At 36.4% G+C, this 24,051-nt stretch overlaps 2 protein-coding genes across 2 annotated transcripts in view; both read right to left on the reverse strand.

Moving 5' to 3' along the window:
* The window catches only part of LOC143200107 (transmembrane protein 47), a 99,573-nt gene extending 86,728 nt beyond the window's left edge, over window positions 1–12,845 (reverse strand). Inside the window, exons 1-2 of the mRNA XM_076410429.1 lie at window positions 12,664–12,845; window positions 9,449–9,503 (exon numbers count right to left, since the gene is read on the reverse strand). Of these exons, the coding sequence (XP_076266544.1) occupies window positions 9,449–9,499 (51 nt within the window). The 5' untranslated portion in view covers window positions 9,500–9,503; window positions 12,664–12,845. The remainder of the gene's footprint in view (window positions 1–9,448; window positions 9,504–12,663) is intronic.
* A 267-nt stretch (window positions 12,846–13,112) lies between these two features.
* On the reverse strand, window positions 13,113–21,603 carry Rsod (superoxide dismutase family protein Rsod). Its single transcript, XM_076410427.1, has 17 exons — window positions 21,377–21,603; window positions 17,874–18,069; window positions 16,813–17,514; window positions 16,607–16,750; window positions 16,225–16,352; window positions 15,993–16,167; window positions 15,786–15,939; window positions 15,547–15,729; window positions 15,230–15,486; window positions 15,004–15,175; window positions 14,691–14,948; window positions 14,373–14,498; window positions 14,231–14,317; window positions 14,035–14,169; window positions 13,705–13,979; window positions 13,367–13,647; window positions 13,113–13,306 (listed from the first exon to the last, which is right to left on the reverse strand). Exons 1-17 carry the CDS (start codon window positions 21,423–21,425, stop codon window positions 13,188–13,190), a joined length of 3,441 nt encoding a protein of 1,146 aa, XP_076266542.1. The 5' UTR covers window positions 21,426–21,603; the 3' UTR covers window positions 13,113–13,187.
* Window positions 21,604–24,051: the final 2,448 nt, after the last annotated feature.

Consider the following 24,051-nt stretch of genomic DNA (forward strand, 5'->3'; position numbering starts at 1 on the left):
CCATTATCCTGTGATTATCTGAGTAAAAATGACAGTAACAAATTTGAAATGGCCAAAAATCCTAAATTTTCACGACTACATACATGGAAAAAGTGCCAAAATATTTTAGCTCTCGGATAGAGATGAATGAAATTTCTAAAATATATGTATTTTGGACCGAAATAAATAAAAATCTATGTTAAGTTGTTTGAGAGTTTATAGTTTTTAAGATAAGTGATATAAACAGATTTCCGATCTTTAGTCCATTTGTAGATCTTGTTGACTGCTACTGAAGACTTTTTTCGACCAATTATCATTCATTTTTATATAAAATGTAATGCAAATTCTCTGATCCATTGTTGATCAAACTATTCCTTCAACAGTAGACCAGAAAGTATAGAATCAATGTTTCTAAAAAGGTAAAGGCACTTTCCAACTATCCATATCAACACAGAGCACAGACTCTTCAGATTATTAGAATCTCAGATCAATGTCCCAATGGCATGAGAAGAAAAATTCAGTTCCGCGGTTGTTTTCCCTTAAAATTGACGAATTATATCGGAAAAAAAATATCGAAGCCGGTGACCTGTCCGCCTCGAAACGGATATCCAACTTTAAGCCAATCTCGTGGTCGTAAAACACCCGTAAAACGTCAGACGAGACGATATATTCGGGGGGATGGCAATGGTCGATTGATCTCGTACAGTATGATACGGGGGGAAAAATTACGACGTGGAATTATGAAATTCATCGAAATCCTGAAGGAATAAACAGTCGGGTATGGTTTAGAGTGGCGGTGGCGACGGCGCTTTGCTAGGTTTTCGCTGATCGATTCCGGGGCATGCCTCCGCGCCTCCTATGGCCGTTACGCGGCCGGAATAACGCACAAGATAAAATAGTTTTGATTCATTTGAGTCTTTGTCCTGTTCTGGTGTTATCCAAGAGTTGTATTGCTTTGATATTGACATGAGAATGGGATCTCTTATCATGTTTTCTTGCAATTATATTGATTTCATGGGCGACAGTCGGTATCTGAAGATTTCGGTGTAAGTAATCAGTCCTGTAGTATCCTCATTTGTGTTATATCCCATGTGTAGAGTAAGAATTGGCACCAATACACTTCCTTGTGGTACATCTGCTTTAGCTTCTTTTATTGTAGAGTAGGTTTCTTCTTGTTTGTGTGATTTTAACAGTTCAGTGTGTTGCTTCCGTATCATTTTCTGTAGCTTACGAACAAGACCATTATGCCATACCTTATCGAAGGCTTGTACTATATCTAAGAATATAGCCGACTATAAATTTTTACCTTCATAGGAGTCACTGCAAGACGATCTAACAATGGATGTCCTTAAAATAGAAATATTTTCGAGATCTTTTGACATAATTAGCCGCAAGTTTTCAGGACTCATATTCATTGCTACCCGTGATATACAACGTACTTGAGGTGGGGATGCCATATATTACTATTCTTTAAGAGATTTAGAAGAAAAAAGAAATTTAGACTAATATTTCACTATTTTTAATTTTTCTTACAAAATTTCGATATTTTTTTCAGTGGCCAACAGCACTAATTTGAGAAACACGTCAAGTACTTCCATATCAAGTTTAGTTTAATGAATTCAGTTATGGAGATGTTCCGGGTGCATCTACAATACTTCCCAGGAATTTTTCGAGATCTTTTGACATAATTAGCCGCAAGTTTTCAGGACTTATATTCATTGCTACCCGTGATATCCAACGTACTTGAGGTGGGGATGCCATATATTACTATTCTTTAAGAGATTTAGAAGAAAAAAGAAATTTAGACTAATATTTCACTATTTTTAATTTTTCTTACAAAATTTCGATATTGTTTTCAGTGCCCAACAGCCCTAATTTTAGAAACACGTCAAGTACTTCCATATCAAGTTTAGTTTAATCAACTCAGTTATCGGGATATTCTGGGTGCATCTACAATACTTCCCAGGACTTATTATGTACGGATAATTTAGATGTTCGTCCAAATAACTGATAATTTTTTTTGTATTCCAGTTCCAAGTTCTTTCCATTTTAATATGCTCTATTAAAACATATAAAATACGGTTTGTATGAGTCGTTAAGCGTCATAATGGTACTTAGGGCATCTCTTAATAATAGAGAGGACGCTTAATAATAACAGTCTTATTTCCTCCACTGTTGATAGCCTCCCAACGATCGGGGGATACGGAAAGAGTAAACAAAACCCCGCTCGTTAAAGAGCCCGTTTTAATCTCGATTTAATTGAGCTTCATGAACAGGACGCGAGAGATATGAAGACGCCGAGGACATAAAAAATCCCGTGCCGATACCATCAAAGCGAGAGATCAAAAGATCCTCGACAGTAATCCCGCCATTGTAATAAAATCTTTGCGAGAATGACGTCGCCGTCGCCTCCACCCCTCCAGTCCGTTACATTTTTTCCCGTTTTATCTCACGGCGTGGCCGTTTTCCGCTTTTTGCCATCATCCGTCTTCGGACCCCGGCCCGTGGAACAATCCGGCCGCCTTTTATTGCATATGTTTCCTGATTATCTTGCCGCCGTCGAGAAGAGGTTTTTGTGCGCGACGGTCCCGTGGCCATTTCCATGTTCCCCGGACCTCGGGGACGGGGGAGCGGAAGGCCAGACGACGTCTCCGAGGAACGATAAGGGGAGATCCGGGGATGAGGGGGTGGTTTTATACCGATCGACGAGATAGATAGTGTTGAGAGCTTAAAGCTCCGTTCCGGAGCCTTCGTCCCGTGGCCCGTGGTAAGTAATTACGTTTAAATCCCGTCGTTCCGGCTTCGAGCGAACGATGATTTCTCTTTTGCGATGTATAAGATCGCGGTTGAACTCTACGTTTGAATCGAGACAACTTAGGACTGTTTCTGGTCCAGAACAGTCCTTTATCAGCTGTACAGTGGATTAAAATAAAGTGATTTCAACCACAAAAATCAAGCACTAGCCAGTATACCTACCCAATGATTTCTATCTTTTATTTCAGCTTAGATTTATCCTGGTAAACGATGACATTGTCCACACTGCAGTTTTGATACTGTTCAATGTAATTGCAAGTAATGTATCGGCTGTTCTATTTAATCTTCAGATTATACACAAGATTTAACAAATATTCTTAGCAATATTTTATACGAGCAAATACCTGTGTTTTTTTTAAACAAATCAACTACATTGAGCATTCTCAGGTATATAGATATTATTAGAAAGATAATAGTTAAGTGTTGTTTGTTTTAATCGTTGAGAAAAGTTAACAAAACCGCAACAGTCAAAAATGAAACATGTTTATTGCAACATCTATACAATTCAGCTTATATGGATGACGTATAGGCGTATGCTCAACCTTTTATCAGACTCGCCTTCCTTAGTATCGGACCTCTTATCCTGCCTTTATAGCCCTTCCAGATAGAGCTTGGATATTCTAGGAAAACCCAAGGGTCACGAGAAGGGATTTTTGGCAATAAAACACGGGACAGTCTCGACCAGGATTGTAACGATAGAGTAGCCAAGTTTCTGATATTCGGTCAATTATTGTTGGATTAAGATTTCGTAAGGTTTTGATCCAAATCAACAATCAATTAACATCATTCACTCGAATAAACCATTAATCAAATCATTCACATAGTTTTACCGCAAATATCACGTGTCCATCCTCAATTATCACATGTATTTAGCTCGGCTAGGTGGCCAGTACTAGCACCTGCTGCGTACTCAAATGGTAAACAATTTAACGATGATGAACAAGTAACAAATGCTATCCAAGATAAGTAGATCGAGATTATGTTATAAAAAACCAATTAATACGAAACGCTACCTAAGAGACTGATTGAAATTGTGAAAAATTGAGGGGGATACACCCAGTTAGAACCAATAAATAAACAGTAGTGGTCTCATTGTAATGGATACAGGAATATCATCACTGGTTGTCTTTAATCGTAATATCTGAATGTGTGGTGTAAACTGCTAAATGTATGGTGTGCTAAAGTTGTGTCGCGTAATTTTTTGAGGGGCAAAAAAAATTTTTCAATAAAGCCCAAAAAATCCTGATAACCGAAATAAAAAACACAACACAGCACGCCCGACGTTTCTCTTCTCCTCGGCCGAATCCTCGACGTGTACACCTGGTTATTTATGACACCCCTCCCCCGGCGGCCGAGATTGAAAGACGTGGTCCGCGCGCCTTTCGATCCGGCAATATCCCACCTGCCGTTTTATTTGGAGCCGCGCAGGTATAAGACAAGAAGAAAGGAAACGGGAAGAGGAGGAAAAAAATGGTTTCGTCTTCGTCGATCTCCGTGCAGCTGTGCCCCCGTCGACGGTGTCGGCCGTCCTCTTACGCCACCCTGCCGGCCAGATGTTCGAGACGCGCGGAATCGCATCCGTCAGCGAAGGGCACCGATAGCCGACCGTCACGGATTTCTGCTTAGATTTCGGAGAAATGGAGCTCGGAGGCGTTATCCTCGTCCTTAGAGTCCGAGTCGTGGAATAACGATATTTTCAAGAACTACACAATGTCGAGGAAGAAAAACCCGACTACCGTTGAGAACTATCGACTGAAAATAGTGGAAGCAGCAGAAAAAATAACTACCGACAATAGTAATTACTATTTCAGTCAAATTCACACTTCAATATTTTCTATTCGTGATAGCAGATGGAAATGTACGAATCCCTTCCCGTACTAATTTTGAAAGAGGAAAGGATGGATATAATTGTTTGATTCTCTATGCTGTACAGTTAATTTTAAATAATTTTAAGTGGCAGTGTGAAAAAAGAAATGGAATAATGATCCCGAATAAACATATAAACAAAATTATTCTTCTATTTATCAATCAAAATGTTGTTCTTTTTATCTTATTACATGAATAAATAATCTTGAAAAATAGAATTGCAAAATTCTGCTATGTACAATGTATTGTTATTTACAATTATACTACAAATAAAACAAAAAAGCTATATATATATATAAGTCCTTCGATAATATCATCACTACATAGTATAAAACAAAGTCGCCTTTTCTGTCCCTATATCCCTATGTGCGCTTAAATCTTTAAAACTACGCAACGGATTTTGATGCGGTTTTTTTTCAATAGATAGAGTGATTCAAGAGGAAGGTTTATATGTATAATACATGCATAATATACTAAGGCAACATTTTAATTTTAGAGGTTTCTAATGTGATGTCGTAAATTAACCTATTTTTTTAGGCTTATTTAGCAATTAGCAAAAACGCTGCCTAACCCTACGAGTTAGATCAAATTAATGTACTACAGTATTGTACACCATAAAAAGGTCTACAAAAAAGTCCGCGATGGTATATGTTTATCTTTTAGGGATAACCCACATTAACCATTTTTATTGTTTACTTTTTACGTGAGAAAATGGCTTATTTACGAAGCTATTTTAAGCAATACGGCATTAATCCTTATCGAATTAAGTACCTTAAATACAGTGTGCAATTAATATAGATAAATATGGTTCCTTACAGCATGTAAATTAAACAAATATTTTCGGAGATATTACAAATTTAAAATTTGCGTTTAAAAATGTGTAATGTAATAAAAATTGTATGAATTTAGATATTCCAAAGATAGCAGGAAATCTTCATAGTAAGTATAGGGGAAGAGGAATTGTTTTACTCCAAATTTAATGCGTGCAGGCCAAGGGCAATAATGAATGAACCAAAAATACTGGATCGATTTTAATCATGTTTTCATTGAGTGACATAGGCATATATATTTTATGCCCGTGCAAAGTCGGAGCGGGCCGCTATGTTTTTATATACAGCGTTCATATTTTTTCTGTAGTGTATTTAATTTAGTATCAGCATTGCACCCGTGCGAAGCCGGGGCGGGTCGCTAGTATACAATAAATGTACTGTAATGTTAAAATAAATAATATTTTATAACATTTTTGTTCCATTATTATATCTATATTAGAATGTTGTTATATATCGAAGCTAGAATATACTAAAATGCGTAAGATGTCAAAGTTTATCGCACCGTTTTGACGTCATAAATTGAGGTGACGTAGGTTCAGTGCTAATTTGAATAGACTAAATACACGATCAGCCACAACATATAGGTCCAATCGACTTTTCCCGTTTTGTATCCGACAATAACCACCAGCGGATGAAAAGGAAACGCCGTGGCGAACCGGCCCCGAATATACGCGACAAAAAAACGCTAAAACCTCGTCCTAATTTCTCGACGACCTCCTTCCCCTCCCACGCGTCCCGAATAAAACGCGACTCCCCCGGCCACGTCAACCTGTCACTACAATTCCTATCCGACAAGCGGTCTCCCCCTCTAACTCCCCGCCCCAGGCCTCCGCCAACACCGCGGGTTCGCCTTGAACCTTTTTCCGCAGTTGGGGTTTATTTTAGTCGCGAAGGGACGGAACGGTTGGGGGGGGGGATGCGTGTGCATCGATAAAACCCGATTTGCGAAATGTGTTTCGAACGACGGGGGGCGGGGGGTTGAGCGGACGACGGGGATCGCCTGTCTCGTTTAGGACGCGAGCTCAGGAAATGACAATTCAGAGTGACGGAAGGATGGATAGATGGATGGATGGATGGCTTTCCGATAACGCGCCCAAAGTGCTGGTTAAGACGGCGTCGCTTGTTTTTTTTTGTCTCGGCAGGCTCAGTTCGGATCACTGTCGTTTTCGCGAACCAAAACGCCCCCCCTCCCCCCCCCCTCCTCAAGTGTATTGAAGAAGAAATAAAATATCGATGTTAGACTTGTAAATATCTGATATTATTCTAATTTGGATAATAAAACAATGCACTTAGGCATTTATTCTAAACTAACTTGACATATTTCATAGCCACGTATTATGTTGTTGTGATAAGGAAGTAAGTTTTAGGTTAATTTTATTGTTACAAAATTGTGTTAAGATAAGTAGTAATAATAATTTATTATTAGCAAGCTATTTCTGATGCTTCAGCGGGTCTGTGTTCCGGGTGACGTAGGACAGTACTCAACATGTAAAAATTACTTCACATAAGAATGAATACAGGAGCCAACAGAGATCAAAGAACATCCAAAGAATTTCGACCCAAAAGACATGCAATGCCTACCAAAATCCAGGAAACCAGTGCTATACACTGTCACCCAAGCGGAACAGACAGGGGATCAGTTCAGTTCGTGCAACCAGAAATGGAGAACAAAAGTCTTAAGTGAACTACAGAGTCAACTTACATATCCGTAAAAAAAATGTTGGATACTGTTGATGTATAACATTTTGTAATTGTCAACAGGAACATTTTCTGCCTTACGGATTATTCGAGATCTTAATGAGTGATTCCTGATTTTCATTAACTTTAAAAGCATTAACTGTTACACATTAGTAAGGAAATAGTTCAGTAGCGTTAGATCAGGTTAGTTTAAAGGACCCTTTCCTTGGAATGATGTGGCGATTGTTCGGATGTCAGTTTAACTAATGACCATCCTAACATTTAAAAAAAAACGAGGCCTAATTATGTCTTCTATCCTATAATGTTATATTAGTAGCTAATATTTTTTTACATTTAAAACACGACATACAATTTCTGAGAAAAGGCTGCGTTTCGAAGCAAGAGGAGACGAGACTATATTACGAGAGAGAGAGAAATAATTAACTCAGTAGATGCAATTAAAGTGATTGACGTGAGTTTATGTGTAGCTTCAATTAAAAATAAAAATACCTTTATAAAATCGATAGCGTAGGATTTTATGTTAGAAATTTTCGGTTGTTTGGTGAGTTTTGGTTGTTTCTATATTTAAACCTTGAAAAATTGAACATTAGCAAATTATTTTTACAAATACTAATGAAAAGCAATAAAAAATGGATAAGATAAAATTAGCACACTGTTCGAAAACTAGATTCAAACCACAGTTGTTGAACAAAATAATAGTATCAATCTATGGAAAGCTCTATTTGATATAAACTCATTCTTTCTCGACTTTCACCAACTCTAATATTCTTAAACATATCGTAAATTCCCTCTCGGAACCACCTATTATTCGTTTTTAAATTTCAACGTTGCCGTTACGCAAATAAAGGTAAATAAACTAATACAATGTCGAAACTCCATAACAATTAAATGTACACGATTAATTAACATAGAGAAACTAGCTGACGTCATCTTGTCCACCCAAAAAATATCACTAAAACGCAAACAAAATAATATCTTTAGTTTTAACAGCTATGGGTCGATTTTTATTTACGAATATAATATACCGTAAACTTTTTTTTAAAAAGCGTGATTTATATAACAGTTTCAGACAGTTATTAATAAAACACAGTTACTTTTTCTAATCAATTTACTTTCGTTGCTCCCATTTAACATTATAATTGTTCTATTGTCTATATTTTTTCAAGAAAGCAACGGTTTACAAAGAAAAGCAATATTTTTATAAATTAGAGGATCAATTTTAATAAATACGGACTGTGATAAAGTCGTTAAAATGGCGGAGGATCTTTTCCTTCTCGTTTCCTATTCCCGAGAAACTATTTACAGTATAACTGACAAAAAAATATGGCGAAACACTTAATGACAAAGCTATTAAGGCAAAACCGAGCTGATCGTTTTTAAAGAATCGAACCATTCGAGTGTTTCAACACCTACTGGTAATTATCACACTTCCCAGGCTTCACACAATGCAGGCAACGCTGGTATTTTCACACAATCCCGGTCCCCAGACCAGAAATTACCGTGACGCGTCAACGGCGTCTTATAAAGAGGTCCGCTGATTGATATATGAGTCCCTAACGTTAAACGACGGTTATATGGGTTCGGCTATACGATAAACAGAGCCTGGCTTATTCGATTTTGGTGCGAAACAAAAAAATCGACGTCGATCTTAGAGGAATTGTACCGTTTTCGAAAAACAGAACGAAATGGCGAAGGAACCGCTCCTTCGCCATTTTCGCAGGACCGGTTGTTATAATCGATGAATCGAATTGCTGATTCCTGTATGAATTTTTATATGTTATTTATAATTAAAATCAATAAATTTGTGGTGGGTAATGATTTCAACATTCAAATCAGTAAATAAAACAATGTCCGGAAACTCATGACATGCATTCCTGCTATTTTATCCACTAATTCTACCTTATTAGAGAATATTTTTGAACTAAACTGAATGATCTATTTCTCGTTTTTTTTAAATCGATATCATCAACCATAAATACTGAAGATAAATCTTAAATTCGGATAATAAATGACCGGAAATGACACTATTTAAAACCCATTTACTAACAAGACCAAATAGGACTTAATGAAATCAAAATGTCACGTCTCCTACATCCTACATCCATTTAGATCTTTATCAAGTGCTAATCGAGCTACTCATTAGAATGAACTAGTTCTTAAATATTTAGAATAAGGAGATATAAAACTTTATCCTGTATTATTAAAACTTTATCACGAATTAATTACGAATAAAAAACGTTCAAACCTAAAAAATAACTCACCTTTAATGGTCGCCTGATTGTAACCGTCTCGATGGTGGTGGTCTGAGCCATGTTCCTGCAACAAAACAACCGTTCATCCGACTCACCAGCATGTAAACGCTGAAAAAGAATATAGTCTATCCAAAGTAGCAATGAACTCATGCCATTATGATATTTAATATATTACCTATAGTGTTGGGAACAATCGACTGAAATCGACTGTTCAGTAATTGACTACTTTTTACTATCGATTGTTTCAGTCGTTTACTTTTAGTTACTATTTTCGGTTCTACTAGTTCATTCGACTGATTTTTAACGTTCTGGCCTTCCGTCCTAGCCGCGACCTTGAAAGTAATGCGCCAAATGTATGCTTATATAGATTTATATGTATATAACTATATATTGTAAATTAATATAGCAGCATTTTGGAACGCTAGCTTTCGAGGGCAAAAAAATTAAATTGTAAATGATAAATAGTAAGATACTTTTGACTGGCATAATAGGTAATACTTTGGACTGGTACAATAGGTAATACTTTTTTGATAAACTTTCACGATTTTTGTACAAGCCTCTTGTTTGTCGAAACTTTTTTCCTATAATCTTGAAAACTAAAATTAGGTTCCAAGGATTTCAGAAATTGCATAGATCCAAAATATTTGAAGAATTTTTTACAGTAGCAGTTGTTAAATTTCTTTTAAAAATATTAACGATAAAGAGGTGAATAAAGTATATTAAATATTTGTAATAAATACATTTTCTGATAGGAAAACTCTACTGTCATATTTTGTTGGCTATTAAGAAGAGCACCAGAGTTTTTATTTGTTAACGAATGGACTATCTTAACAGAATGTGTTCAACTTTTTAAAACCCATTGAAATAATGATTACCGAGTTATCTGGTGAAAGATATCCCAACGATGCCTTTAATTATATGGTTAATAAGAAACTGACAAGAGAATGGAGAAAAAATGACAAAATTGTCTATTAAATGTCATCAATAAAAGATTGGCAATTTTAGAAATGAATACGATACGAACCGTGCATTTGACTGAAAATAGTAATTACTATTTTCAGTCGCTATTTTTTTGAATATCGACTGTTTTGCGACTATCGACTGTTTCGACTGTTTTCAGTCGATAGTTACCAACGTTAATTACCTATCACAGTTTTTAAATTCGTTTTAATACCAGATAATATTTTCCTTCTGATTTTATTCCAGTGAAGAAGAGATACAGTGCTGTTTGATACCTTCACAAAAACAAACTATTAGTATGGAAAGTATTCATAGAAAACTAGGATATGCAGCTCTTTGAGGGAGATAAGTCATCACGTCAAACACTGCCAGGAAACATAGGATTTAAATAGTATAAAGATAACCCACGAAGAAGTCCAATGCAACTTCCAGACATTGATTTTAAAATTAAGACGCTAATAAAAAGAATAAATAAAGAAAATTTGATTAAAAAAGGTAAAAGTTAGAATAACATTTGATTAGGTTTTGTAAATCATGTTATTTTTTCAATAATTCATCGCAGATATATTGTTCTTCATTCTAGAAGCAGGAATCCAACAAAAGGATCCCAACAAGTGGTCGACAAAGGCTGTATTTAAAGATTGTCTTGCAAAGCATAAATTAAGTTGTTTGTTTAATTGTTTTATGTAATTTATTTTTTTAGAAATAGGCCTAATCAGATGATCAGATGGGTGATTAATATGGCTACAGAGTGTAACGTCTTCCTCCCTATCATTGCTTATTGTAAAGTGTGAAAGATTTATGTGCCTACATATGTGTGTGTAAGCATTTGGTTGAAATGTACACGGAGATAATGAATACTAACTGTTGTGCAGATATGGCAAATGCATTAGGGAAATGCAGTAATTAAAACTAACTTTATCAAGAAAAATGTACATAAGTAGTAATAGAACAAAACTAAGGAGAAATGCAGTGATATCAGAATGATTTGACAAGAAAACACAGCAATGAAGGAAACAAGAACTAAAAATAACAAGGCAAATATGTTCCCCAATGAAAATAAAATATATTACTTGGATGTACAATTAGTAATTAGGTGGATTGAGCCTCCAGGGGATACTATGTAAATATAATAAAATAACTCTCACCTACAAACAATTGTGGCTGTTTAATTAACCGTAGTTTAAGTCCTTCGATAATATATACATTAGACGTACTATATTGTTAAAGTAAATTATATTTTATAACATTTTTGTTACACTATTTTTTTATATTATATTATTATTATTTTTATTTATAACATGATGGTATTAAATGCGACATTACACCGTTTTGACGTCATAAATCGAGAAAACGTGAGTTCACTGTTACTTTGAATAGACTATAATATATCCCAACCCCTACGACATCTCTCATCTGAGAATCAAAGACCCGTTCTAATCTCCCCGCAATTTTCCGCTACCCCGGGCTCCAGAGCGAGACAAAACCCATCTTATGCTTTTTCGAAACCCTCTACGGTCTGCGGAGGGGCGAAGAGCGCAGAGGGCAACAATCGCCCGCTGACCTATGGTCACGATTCCGGCCATCACGTTCTCCACGGTTTACTTTCGGCCTTATCTTAACGCGTCTCGGTCCACCACGACGAGGACGACATGCCTCGCATTGTCACAGTGAAGTCTTTGTGTTCTCGGACAAACGAGGCCCAGGTACGAGAGAAAAAATCCGGGGTCGATACTAATCACAAAGGTGAGAAAACATATCGAATTACTGGCGCACCGAACGGAAAGCAATTAAAAATCTCGCATTGCCATGGAAACATCGAGGGAAAACCGTCCCTGTTCCCAAAACAACATAGCCGCTCTTAAAATAGCCTATCGATTTTTTATTTGCATTTTAATTGATTAAATTGTTATTGTCCGGTTTGTTTTTGTGCGTGGTCAGCGGTTCAGAACAACAATCCTATTATTAGAGTCGGTTTCTAGGTTAATTCAACAATAACAAAACCAACAAACGCGATTAATTAAATAATTGTCAGATGACTGTCGATAGCGTTAAACGACTGACTGGTCTGAACGACGTCCACTCTAAAAATACCATCAATAATTAACACAAAGAGATGACATGTTAGTCATAATAACGCATCTCAATAATGTGCTGATTTCACGGAGAAAATAGAGTGGACGATGAGTAATGCAAGGTTTTCTCTCGGAAAGGACACCCAGCGAAAAATCGGAGCAAGGATAAACGCTACAATACACACTTACACTTATATTCCGGGGGATTCACCAACAGCCACGATAAAACCGATAAGATTAGATAGTCCGCACTATAAATATCATCACATATCAGTCACAAACCCTATTTATACCACTGATCGTTACGGACCACGGCTGGCACGACAAAAATATGGTACATCAACTGTGAACCAAACATCCGAAATGTCAACAGCGGACAAATGTCGAACGTCTTTTGTTCATGGGATCGTTAGTGGCGGGGTTATGTTCCGTCTCGGTCTGACCGACGACGGGCGAGAGAGAGGGTCGAACGGTTCGACGGTGTATTGACTTTTGTGTTTTCAATTTTAGTTAACTTCCAAGAAGGAGCCGTACTACAGGCAACTCATTATACACGTTGCTTATACCTTCGAATATCGTGTTAACAGACGTTTTAAATGATTTTCAAGATAAATATTCCGGCAAAAATAAAACGAGAGTATTTTTTATCGTTTATTTCACAACCACAACAAGATATATACAGGGTACGATCGCTTCAGCGACCACGGTACGATTTACAAAAATAAATATCTTACGCTACTAAGTACAACGGATAGAACTAACGTGAAATCAGTCAGGGTTGGGTAACTTTTGGTCGCGGACGATCCGAACAGGAAGGTCGTCCGTCTGGAACCTGCGAAACGTGAAATTATCGTTAATTTACGTACGTTATCGATGTTTACGCGGGGCATACTTTTCTCGTTGGGGTCCCTGACCCCGCACAATTTGTACGATATCTTCTTCTTGCGCTTCTCCTTGATGTAGCCCGGTATGTACAGGCTGGGACTTTCCAGGCGTCCTATGCTGAGCAGCCGGTTGAAATCCTGTTCCAATCGGCTGGCTATGGGGCCCTTGAAGTGTAACAGAATCTGAACGCAAGCGTTGTTGTGAAGGGTCTTGGTCTGTCTTGAGTCTACCGTCAAAAACCATTCAGGGATTCCCATGACCTCACGGATGTCTTCGATGAATTGAGCTCTGCAAGATATCTGATGCATATACAGAGGGAAAAAAAGGGGGAGAAAACAATCTTACACTACAAATCGAGGCGGTTTTTCGATGTTGGCGTATTTAATGATGTCGTAATCGGGTTCTATGTTAGCGCAGGCATATCTCTCGCCTCGCCTGTTGGGGCTGAGGATGACTATGGACCTACCCACCGCCGTTACGTCTCCCTCCAGGGGGAAATTGGAGTCCACGAAAACTTTTCGTTTCAAGCCTATGTCGATGGTACCGAGTCTGGCGGATAGGTCGCCCACGTAGCATCGGAGGGGATTTTCCGGGCCACATTCCTGGCGGTAGAGTTCGTCCTGCAAGTTTATTATAAGAATCTAGTGCGGAATCATTAATAAATGAAAGTTTTACGTTGAGAGGGTCGGCTAGTTGGGTGAAGTAAGGATTCCACACGTATCCTCCCGCAACACAACGGGTGTTTTGGGTTTTAACCGCGGCATCCACGCCTACTGGATTCACGTAGATGGCCCAGTTATGATCCCTAGTCTTTTAAATAAAAATTACAGAATTTTTTTCCTGTTTGCTTTCACATGCTTCGACTACTTACGATGTTCCTGTCGTTCTTGCCGGGATATCTCAACTTCACCTCTACAGTGGTGTCGCTGCTGCTGCCGTCAGTGTAGATAAGTTGTTTCTGGAAATAACGTGTTATAAAAGAGGCATATTCAGCCACTGTTCACCATCCCTACCATCTTCATGTAACCATAGGCATAGCCTTGCGGATGATGAAAGGAGGCTATTGCTCGAATTTCCCGCGCTTCCGAGGGACTGTAGCCTCGCTCGATCGTTGAACAAACCCATCTCTTATTACCCACCTAAAAAATATACAAAATTGATATTGGATACACTCAGTGTTCAAGAACAAAGAAATAAAGTTACTGTATGGTTAATTTCTCTCAACAGCACCCAACATTTAGCTTAGAAGAATGCCAGTAAGAGGTTTTTCTTGGTCAAGGACCAGTATAGATAGAAACAAAATTGTTAATACACTTTATATTTTGTAGTACCTTCTTGTGGATGATAATAGAGCGAGCCAAGATGCTCCTAGGTCCAAACAGTGGCAACATAGTGTCGTTGTAGAAGTTCTTGTAGGTCGTCGCGTTCTCCAAGTTACCGAATTTCCCGCTGAGGTCGCCCATTTCGTACTGATCCGTGGTACCCTGATATCTCGTTGGAGAGGACGTCGGGTCGACGTTTAAAGGGTTCCAGTGACCGTATAAGGTGGTTTCCTCGCACGGAAATTGAAGATTTTCCTCCACGGGAGTCTGAAAACAGAATTATTAACACAAATTCATGGGAGTCATTTGAGAATCATTATACCACATGGACATGATAACCACTGGCGTCCTGAAGCCCATCGAAAGCAACCTCCACATTAGTTATATCGTACTCCGTTTGTTGGAAGAATTCTATTTTCCCCTTCACTGTTAAAACTCCACTATTCGCGAACCAGTCTCTGGCCACAGCTTTTCTCTTGTATACACCACCGATTCTACAATAAAATTATGTAAACACCCGATCTAGTGATCTCAATAATCAATCTCACTTAGAACAAGCCAGTCTCTCTCCTCTAGCCTTCGGACCATGGTCATCGTACAGCACAAAACTTTTACCCAGGATGCTATGGGGCCCTGTTAGGGGTAACAGCGGATCTGTCCAGAGTTTCCGAGAAATTCGATCACTATCAGCTATTTTTCCCGAGATATCCAGAGTGCCTTGTCTCTTGGACAGATCCCCAACTCTACAGAGACCGATAGAGTCCAAATTACACTGTTCTATGTTTGAAGTATTGTCGTAATCAATCTTAAATATATAATGGTTGTTTTATGATAACATATATGGTACATAAATGATGGGGGGTACCTTATAGGGATTGTAAATATTGCCTGCGCTAAGGCATCGATTCTGCCAGTCGTAAAAGTCCTTGCCTGGTGGAGATTCGTGAATTGCCCATCGGTGCTCTGCGGAATTATTCAACTGAGCGCCATCAGCATGGACTAGATACTCAATGAGGACTGTGGTATCTGTCCAGGGCTCGTCCTTAACCTACAATAAGATGAAGTAGTGTTAAAACTCACGTTATAAGACGTGTCTGTACCTACTTGTCTCATAATCAGTCTACCAACGGTTGGATACCGGAAAACAACCTGAGCGGTGAAGATTTGCTGTTGATACTTGAAGTTTGCCTCGTATAAACTTATGCTACCACATATCCACGGTTCTGCGACTATTTCTGTAGTGGGATACTGAGTATTCCTGCGAAAACAACACATTAACTACAGGGTATCATCGGGATCATGAGAACGTACTTGTAGATGATAAAGGAGCGATGGATGATGGAGTGCGGACCCTGTAACGGCAAAAACACATCCCAGAAGGTACCGTTCAGTTCTTGGCTGCCTGGTACCAGAACGGAGGCGTTGTTTCTGTTCAGGAGCTTGCCGGAAATGTCTCCAAGGGGGTATTGGTCTTGGGTACCGTATCCTGCAACCAACAAAAAGTTATCTAGGCTGTTCTGAAGGAGTATCGCACATCGCTCACCGTTAGGGGGAACGCTCCCCATATCAGTTTTTCTCGGATTGTAAACAAACTTGGTGGTCAGGCAGGCGTTCTCGTTTTGACCCCCCACTGTCTTGGCCGGTTTGATTGGAAGTTCATGTATCTTATACCTGTGGATATAAAATACAATGCTCAGCGCCCTCTAAGTTAATTTCACGGACTATTTGTTGGTTTTATTAGACATTAACGACAATATTTCGATCAAAAAACTATCAGATTTGGGGTTCCGTGAGGTCCACATGTAGTAGCAGAAGGATGGTGATGTCATTGGTCTCTATTTGGCATATTTAGCGTCAGTAAAGTTATAACAAATAAACCAACAGATAATGCAGTCTATGAATTCGAAAACAAGACAAATTTTTACCCTGCCACTGTGGAACTGAACACAATACGTGTCTCTAGATCACCTCTCGCCGTGCTCAAGTTAAAGTTGAGGAACGTAGGCTCGAACCTGTTGTGCTGCGTCAGACGAACATCGCCTTTTATTCCGCCGGACTGTATGATCACCCTAAAATAATAAAATAACAAAAAACGATCGTGTTTGTTGAGTTGCCTATACTCGAAACTCACCTAGAATGCACTGGATGATCGTAACGTATCTTTGCGCACGCCAGAAAGACGTCGTCGTGCTTCTTCTCGAATATTACCACGTACAGACGTCTCTGGGGCCCCGTTATATCGCTGGGCAACAGCATTAAGTCACTGTCTCTGTACAATATCTTGAATTTGTTCCTGTTATAGTTAGTGGATACCTTCACCTTTCCCAGACGAACGTCTATGTCTCCCATAGCTTGTCCGGATCCCCGGTTTTGTGGGTCGAAAACCAGCTGCAGGATGTTGCAGTTGACCTCGGACCTGTCCGTCAGGTCGAAGATGTCCGTGACGTAGATCTTCCAGTGGTGCTCGGTGGACGTCAGGTATTTCTCATATTTCTCCTTCTTGTGGGAGTGATACAGGTCGGTGGTGACCAGCATCTCGCTGTGGTTGTCGTTGGTGGAGAACCACCGGAAATATATGTTCCCCGCCACGGGGGAGTTGAATCGAGCCACAGCCACTTTCTCCTGGCTCTTGTCGACGATGTTTATGGAGCCACAGACCCTCCGGTTCGTCTCCACTTCCTGCAGGAGAATGGATTTGCCGTAGATGCCATTCTCGCCGCTTATTGTCAACGATTTACTGCTGAACTCGCTGGTTTGATTATCCGGTATCACCAAATAACCGAATAAATCATCCAGGGTCATTAGATTCTTGCCTAATCTTTCTCCAGAACATCTAAAATAAAAATGACACGAAATTATAGTTAACTGTGTAAAAACTGACAATCGTTTGTCAGTTTTTGACATTTATAACTTAGGTTAGATCATATTTTATTAGTTTTGATTAATGAATTTTAAGTAATATATTATTATTACAAAATAAAAATTAGTTTTTATATAATAAGTATCAAAAATTGATTTGACAACTTTGTAACTTTTGTTTATTGTGTTAATTTGATTAATAACTGTGCTGTCATAACCGTATTTTGATATATTTTCATGAAAACACGGTTTTTGTGTGTATTATTAATAATCGTGGAAACTGTTTACACATAAATAGTGTGTAGTAAGATATTTATTGGTAATGACTCTTACCGGTCTTCAATTAGCGAGTAATCTACGGGAAATTCGGTGATATACCAAGCCCATACGGTGTTTGGATATTCCAAAGTCGGTTGAAGGTCGGTATTGATCACAACTTCTTCTCCTTTTTTGGTAAATGTTATGGTACCGTGTAGACCGTTTTCGGACACATAACTTCGAAAAACTAAGGAACCTGATGATTCTAAAACTGAAAATAAAGAACATATTTTTTACTTCATGTCGATTTTAGCTTTTTTGTATCTCCAGACATCTTATACCCTGGTGTGTTCAAATAATTTTCTTTTAACACAAATATGACAAAAACCCACAAATTTTCAGGAAAAATACATGGAAATACAAAAATATGGCGTAAATTATCTTTAATTTGACAACTTTTAAGATATTTGACATAAACAAAAATTCATTCCCTTATTGAAAATTTTCACTGTATAACTTAAAAACTAAGAGATGTATAGAAATAATTATTTTATATATATTTGATTCTACGTAAGATTATTTATTTTTTTTTCTATAGAGAAATATTAAAACTATCAATTAACAGTTAGGTTAGGTTGATATATAATTTTCGTGAGTGCTGCTGTCATCATGTCTATTTAAGCATCTCTAACAATATTTTGATGGGTTTTACATCAAGTCAGCTTGAGATTCCATTGTTGAAGTTAGTAACGGTTAGAACTATGGCCATAGAGCATTATTTATACATTTTCGAAATGTATTTTGGGATGAAAATAAAGAAAACTAATAAGGATTCGTTTATTTTTGAAAATACACTTTCCGTTGTTTGATAAAAAAATTAACAAATATACAAAAGTTGTTCTATTACCATCCGATTTTTTATAATTCTTGTAATTTAGTGTAGAGAAATGTCCAAATCATCAATTGACAGTTAGGTTAGGTTGTTTGACAGTCGCCTACCTGGCATATACCTGGCATTTTTGCTAATATATATCGCTGACAAAAATACAAGAGAGTACTTGATAAATTATTTTGGGTGATTGTTACTGTTATCGTGTCTATTTGCAACAATCTCCAACAATATTTTGATGGATTTTGCACTGTCAGCATGAGCTTCCATTGTTGAAGTTAGTAACTGTCATAGAGCAATATATATGCATTTTAATCGAGGTAATAACAGATGGAATGCTACGATATGAACGAAATCGCACGCCCAAAGCTAGCCAGTTAGTTCCACCCAATCGAAACCAGAATTGCGGAAGAGAACGTCGATATCAGTTCATTGTCGCGTGATCTGGTAGGAAAAAAACCGTTGCTTTTCATTGATGTGACCGAAACCCCCAGAAAAGACTCCACCGTTCAGGTACACGCATTCTTCCTCTTCGATTGATCCCAACCGTCACTTAACAGTTCTGGGAAGTGGTCGAACGCTAATAGGGGAGGCGATCGGAGGTCGGGAATACGATCGTTGCGGAAACCGCGGGGAGTTTTTGCACGGGTTTAAAGTTAATGTTAGGGTCACCTATCGGCAGCCGAGAGCCAAATTACTCTCGATTGTGTCGGCTCTCGACCTTGACAGGAATTTTAAATGGTCCCGTTTCTTTATTCTTTTATTTAAACTCGCTGCAATCTTCGTTGATTCATGAAAATGGTAATTTCAGTGGTAAAAACGTTATTACGTGATTAACTTTCACTGATTCGTGTGTGTAGTCAACAGAACTGTGTCAGAACGAAAACGTTTATACCTTAATAGCTCTAATTATTCGATTAATGTTAGATAGCAACCTGGTGCAATGTTATATAACAATATTTATGGTATTGGTGTTAAATATTTGGAGTCCAAATTGAAAATAGTCCTTATTTTTCTAATTCTAAGGCTATATTATCTATATATCTCACCAGGGAAATAGTATCTACTACTAACAATGACCTCTTGGTCCATATTTTGTGCAACATGCACATTATATGCCCATAAAACCTGTCTATGTTGTTGGCGATCCAAGAAAAGTCAAAAAAACGAAACTGCTTTTCAGCTAAATCGCATGCTATTGGCCATATTAGATGATAATCCAATACGAATTTTACGTAGAGTCGAATGGTAGTATAATAATTTTTATGCAACTTTTAATTTTTAAGATATACATTGGAAAGAGTATTTAAAAAAAATTAAATTTCAGTTTAGATCACATATCTTAAAAAGTACAAAGTCCACAGCAATTTAAACTGGATTTTCGTTATTTTCAGGCCAAAGTGCGTATGTTTTGAGGTTTTCATCTTTATCCGAGACCAAGAAAATTTTGCTAATTTTTCCATATATACAGTCGTGAAAATTTGGGATTTTTTGCGATTTTCAAACTTTTTGTTATCATTTCTATCCAAGTAATCACAGGTTAATGAAAATTGCAGGAATTATAAATAATTTTACGTAGAATCGAATGGTAGTATAATAATTTTTATGCAACTTTTAGTTTTTAAAATATAGTTTGAAAAGGGTATTTTTTAAAAAATTGCAAATTTCAATTTAGATCACATATCTTAAAAAGTACAAAGTCCACAGCAATTTAAACTGGATTTTCGTTATTTTCAGGCCAAAGTTGCTAATTTTTCCATATATTTAGTCGTGAAAATTTGCGATTTTTTGACATTTTCAAACTTTTTGTTATAATGTCTGTTCAAACAATGACAGGTTAATAAAAATTGCAGGGGTTATAAGGAATTTGACGTAGAATTGAATGGTAGTATAGTAATTTTTATGCAACTTTTAGTTTTTAAGTTATATAATGGTTACTGCATTTTAAATGAATGGATTTCTACGATCGATCGTACAGCAATTTAAAAAGGACTTTCGTTCTTCTCACGTTAAAATACATATATTTCAGACTTTAATCGTTATTCGGGAGCTATATAATGTTCACACTTTTATACATTTTACACTTTTACCTATAGTTGTGCACACTTTCGATTTTTAATCATTTTCATGTTCTTTTGTCCTTTTTGTTTAGGATGATGATCGAATTGTAGTAGAACAATTCAATTTTAAAATTAGTGAAATCACTCCAGGCATAACACTGCGCAGAGCATATGTATATATATATATATATATATATATATATATATATATATATTATATATTATTATATATTATATATATTATATATTATATATTATTATATATATTATATATATTATATATATATATATATATATATATATATATATATATATATATATATATATATATTGATCACTCAATCATCACCCGTTGTTCGAAGTAAAATATATATAGTTGTAAATACTATAAAAAGTTGTTCAAAAGCACCAGGTTTGCAGTAAGATATTGAACAATGATCATCAGTGATCACAGAACCATATGATAGTTGGTGATCGATTTCAGTTCATATTTCATGATATTTATAGGAAACACATTGTTGGGCAACTTAATATTGCTGTTACCACATCGTACTTCGTTATTGGTTCAGAAAACCTCTTGTAATGCAATTATTAGTCACCCAAACAATCGTCACACCTCTCCCACTCACCCGATATGCTCAAGGTCACAACCAAGAGGTAAACGTCCAGGAGCTTCATGGTAAAAGTCGTCTTCGTTTTCACTACGTATCAGTCGATTTCGATTTCGCACTTTTCCAATGACATTTTGCGTTTCACTGACGCGTATCCACCGGTTTCTCTTTCGCGCTCACCACCGATGACCAACCAAGTCTCAACTGAAGAACGGTCCAAGTGCTCGAGTTGCCGCTAGTCCGGTACCGCGTAGAAAGCCGTATTCGGCAAGCAGTTTTCGCACGCGCGACGCTAGAATGACGGTACGACATCGAGCAATCAATGGGATATCGGCCAGGTAAATTCCTTATTATGTCAACAGTGGCAGTGCTTGAATAGCCTTTAAAACGCCTCAATGGAATGGGTAGGGTGACAATAAAGAAGTAACACCAATATTAAGATGAATTCATAGCGGAATTAAATATATTATGTCAGAACAGGAATCAGAACTGCGTGACGTCATGGTTTCGTAAATATAATTTTGTAATTTTGTTCGTCATTCGAACTTCGGCGCTTTTTGCTTGTGTCCATGTTATTTGTATCATTTATATGGCATTTTTGGCGTTTTAAGTGCTTCATTCTAGCCATGCCATCTAAATAAACTAGATAAATATTCTAACCACACATAGAATAAAGACAAACCAAACCAAGTCCACCCACGTTAATTTGGTAGAAGCACATCTAGATCAAGTGCAAACAACTCGACAGCACTCTCCTTAGTGTGGTGGCTGATTCCAATCAGAACAAAATGAAGTTACCCAATTCCATTATCAAGCTTCTGTGGGTATACAAAAAACGTAATTTCAAAAAATAGGTGTATTTCTGTTTATGCCACTTAATTTAAAAAGTATAAATTCTACAGCAATTTAAACTGGATTTTCATTATTTTCACCCCGAAATACATATATTTTGAGGTTTTCATCTTTATCCGAGACCAACAAAATTTTGTTAATTTTTCCATACATATAGTCGTGAAAATTTGCGATTTTTTGCCATTTTCAAACTTTTTGTTATAATGTCTGTTCAAACAATGACAGATTAATAAAAATTGCAGGAGTTATAAAAAATTTTACGTAGAGTCGAATGGTAGTATAATAATTTGTATGCAACTTTTAGTTTTTAAGATATACACTGAATAGGGTATTTAAAAAAAAATTGCAAATTTCAATTTAGGTCACATATCTTAAAAAGTACAAACTTTACAGCAATTTAAACTGGATTTACATTATTTTCACCCCGAAATACATATATTTTGAGGTTTTCATCTTTATCCGAGACCAACAAAATTTTGCTAATTTTTTCATACATATAGTCGTGAAAATTTACGATTTTTTGCCATTTTCAAACTTTTTGTTATAATTTCTGTTCAAACAATGACAGATTAATAAAAATTGCAGGAGTTATAAAAAATTTTACGTAGAGTCGAATGGTAGTATAATAATTTGTATGCAACTTTTAGTTTTTAAGATATACACTGAATAGGGTATTTAAAAAAAAATTGCAAATTTCAATTTAGGTCACATATCTTAAAAAGTACAAACTTTACAGCAATTTAAACTGGATTTTCGTTATTTTCACACCGAAATACATATATTTTGAGGTTTTCATCTTTATCCGAGACCAACAAAATTTTGCTAATTTTTTCATACATATAGTCGTGAAAATTTACGATTTTTTGCCATTTTCAAACTTTTTGTTATAATGTCTGTTCAAACAATGACAGATTAATAAAAATTGCAGGAGTTATAAAAAATTTTACGTAGAGTCGAATGGTAGTATAATAATTTGTATGCAACTTTTAGTTTTTAAGATATACACTGAATAGGGTATTTAAAAAAAAATGCAAATTTCAATTTAGGTCACATATCTTAAAAAGTACAAACTTTACAGCAATTTAAACTGGATTTTCGTTATTTTCACACCGAAATACATATATTTTGAGGTTTTCATCTTTATCCGAGACCAACAAAATTTTGCTAATTTTTTCATACATATAGTCGTGAAAATTTACGATTTTTTGCCATTTTCAAACTTTTTGTTATAATTTCTGTTCAAACAATGACAGATTAATAAAAATTGCAGGAGTTATAAAAAATTTTACGTAGAGTCGAATGGTAGTATAATAATTTGTATGCAACTTTTAGTTTTTAAGATATACACTGAATAGGGTATTTAAAAAAAAATGCAAATTTCAATTTAGGTCACATATCTTAAAAAGTACAAACTTTACAGCAATTTAAACTGGATTTTCGTTATTTTCACACCGAAATACATATATTTTGAGGTTTTCATCTTTATCCGAGACCAACAAAATTTTGCTAATTTTTTCATACATATAGTCGTGAAAATTTACGATTTTTTGCCATTTTCAAACTTTTTGTTATAATTTCTGTTCAAACAATGACAGATTAATAAAAATTGCAGGAGTTATAAAAAATTTTACGTAGAGTCGAATGGTAGTATAATAATTTGTATGCAACTTTTAGTTTTTAAGATATACACTGAATAGGGTATTTAAAAAAAAATGCAAATTTCAATTTAGGTCACATATCTTAAAAAGTACAAACTTTACAGCAATTTAAACTGGATTTTCGTTATTTTCACACCGAAATACATATATTTTGAGGTTTTCATCTTTATCCGAGACCAACAA

The sequence above is a fragment of the Rhynchophorus ferrugineus genome, unplaced genomic scaffold (assembly GCF_030347505.1).
Source record: "Rhynchophorus ferrugineus isolate W39M unplaced genomic scaffold, kcgeb_rfMv2 rfM7, whole genome shotgun sequence".
Classification (NCBI taxonomy): Eukaryota; Metazoa; Arthropoda; class Insecta; order Coleoptera; family Curculionidae; genus Rhynchophorus; species Rhynchophorus ferrugineus.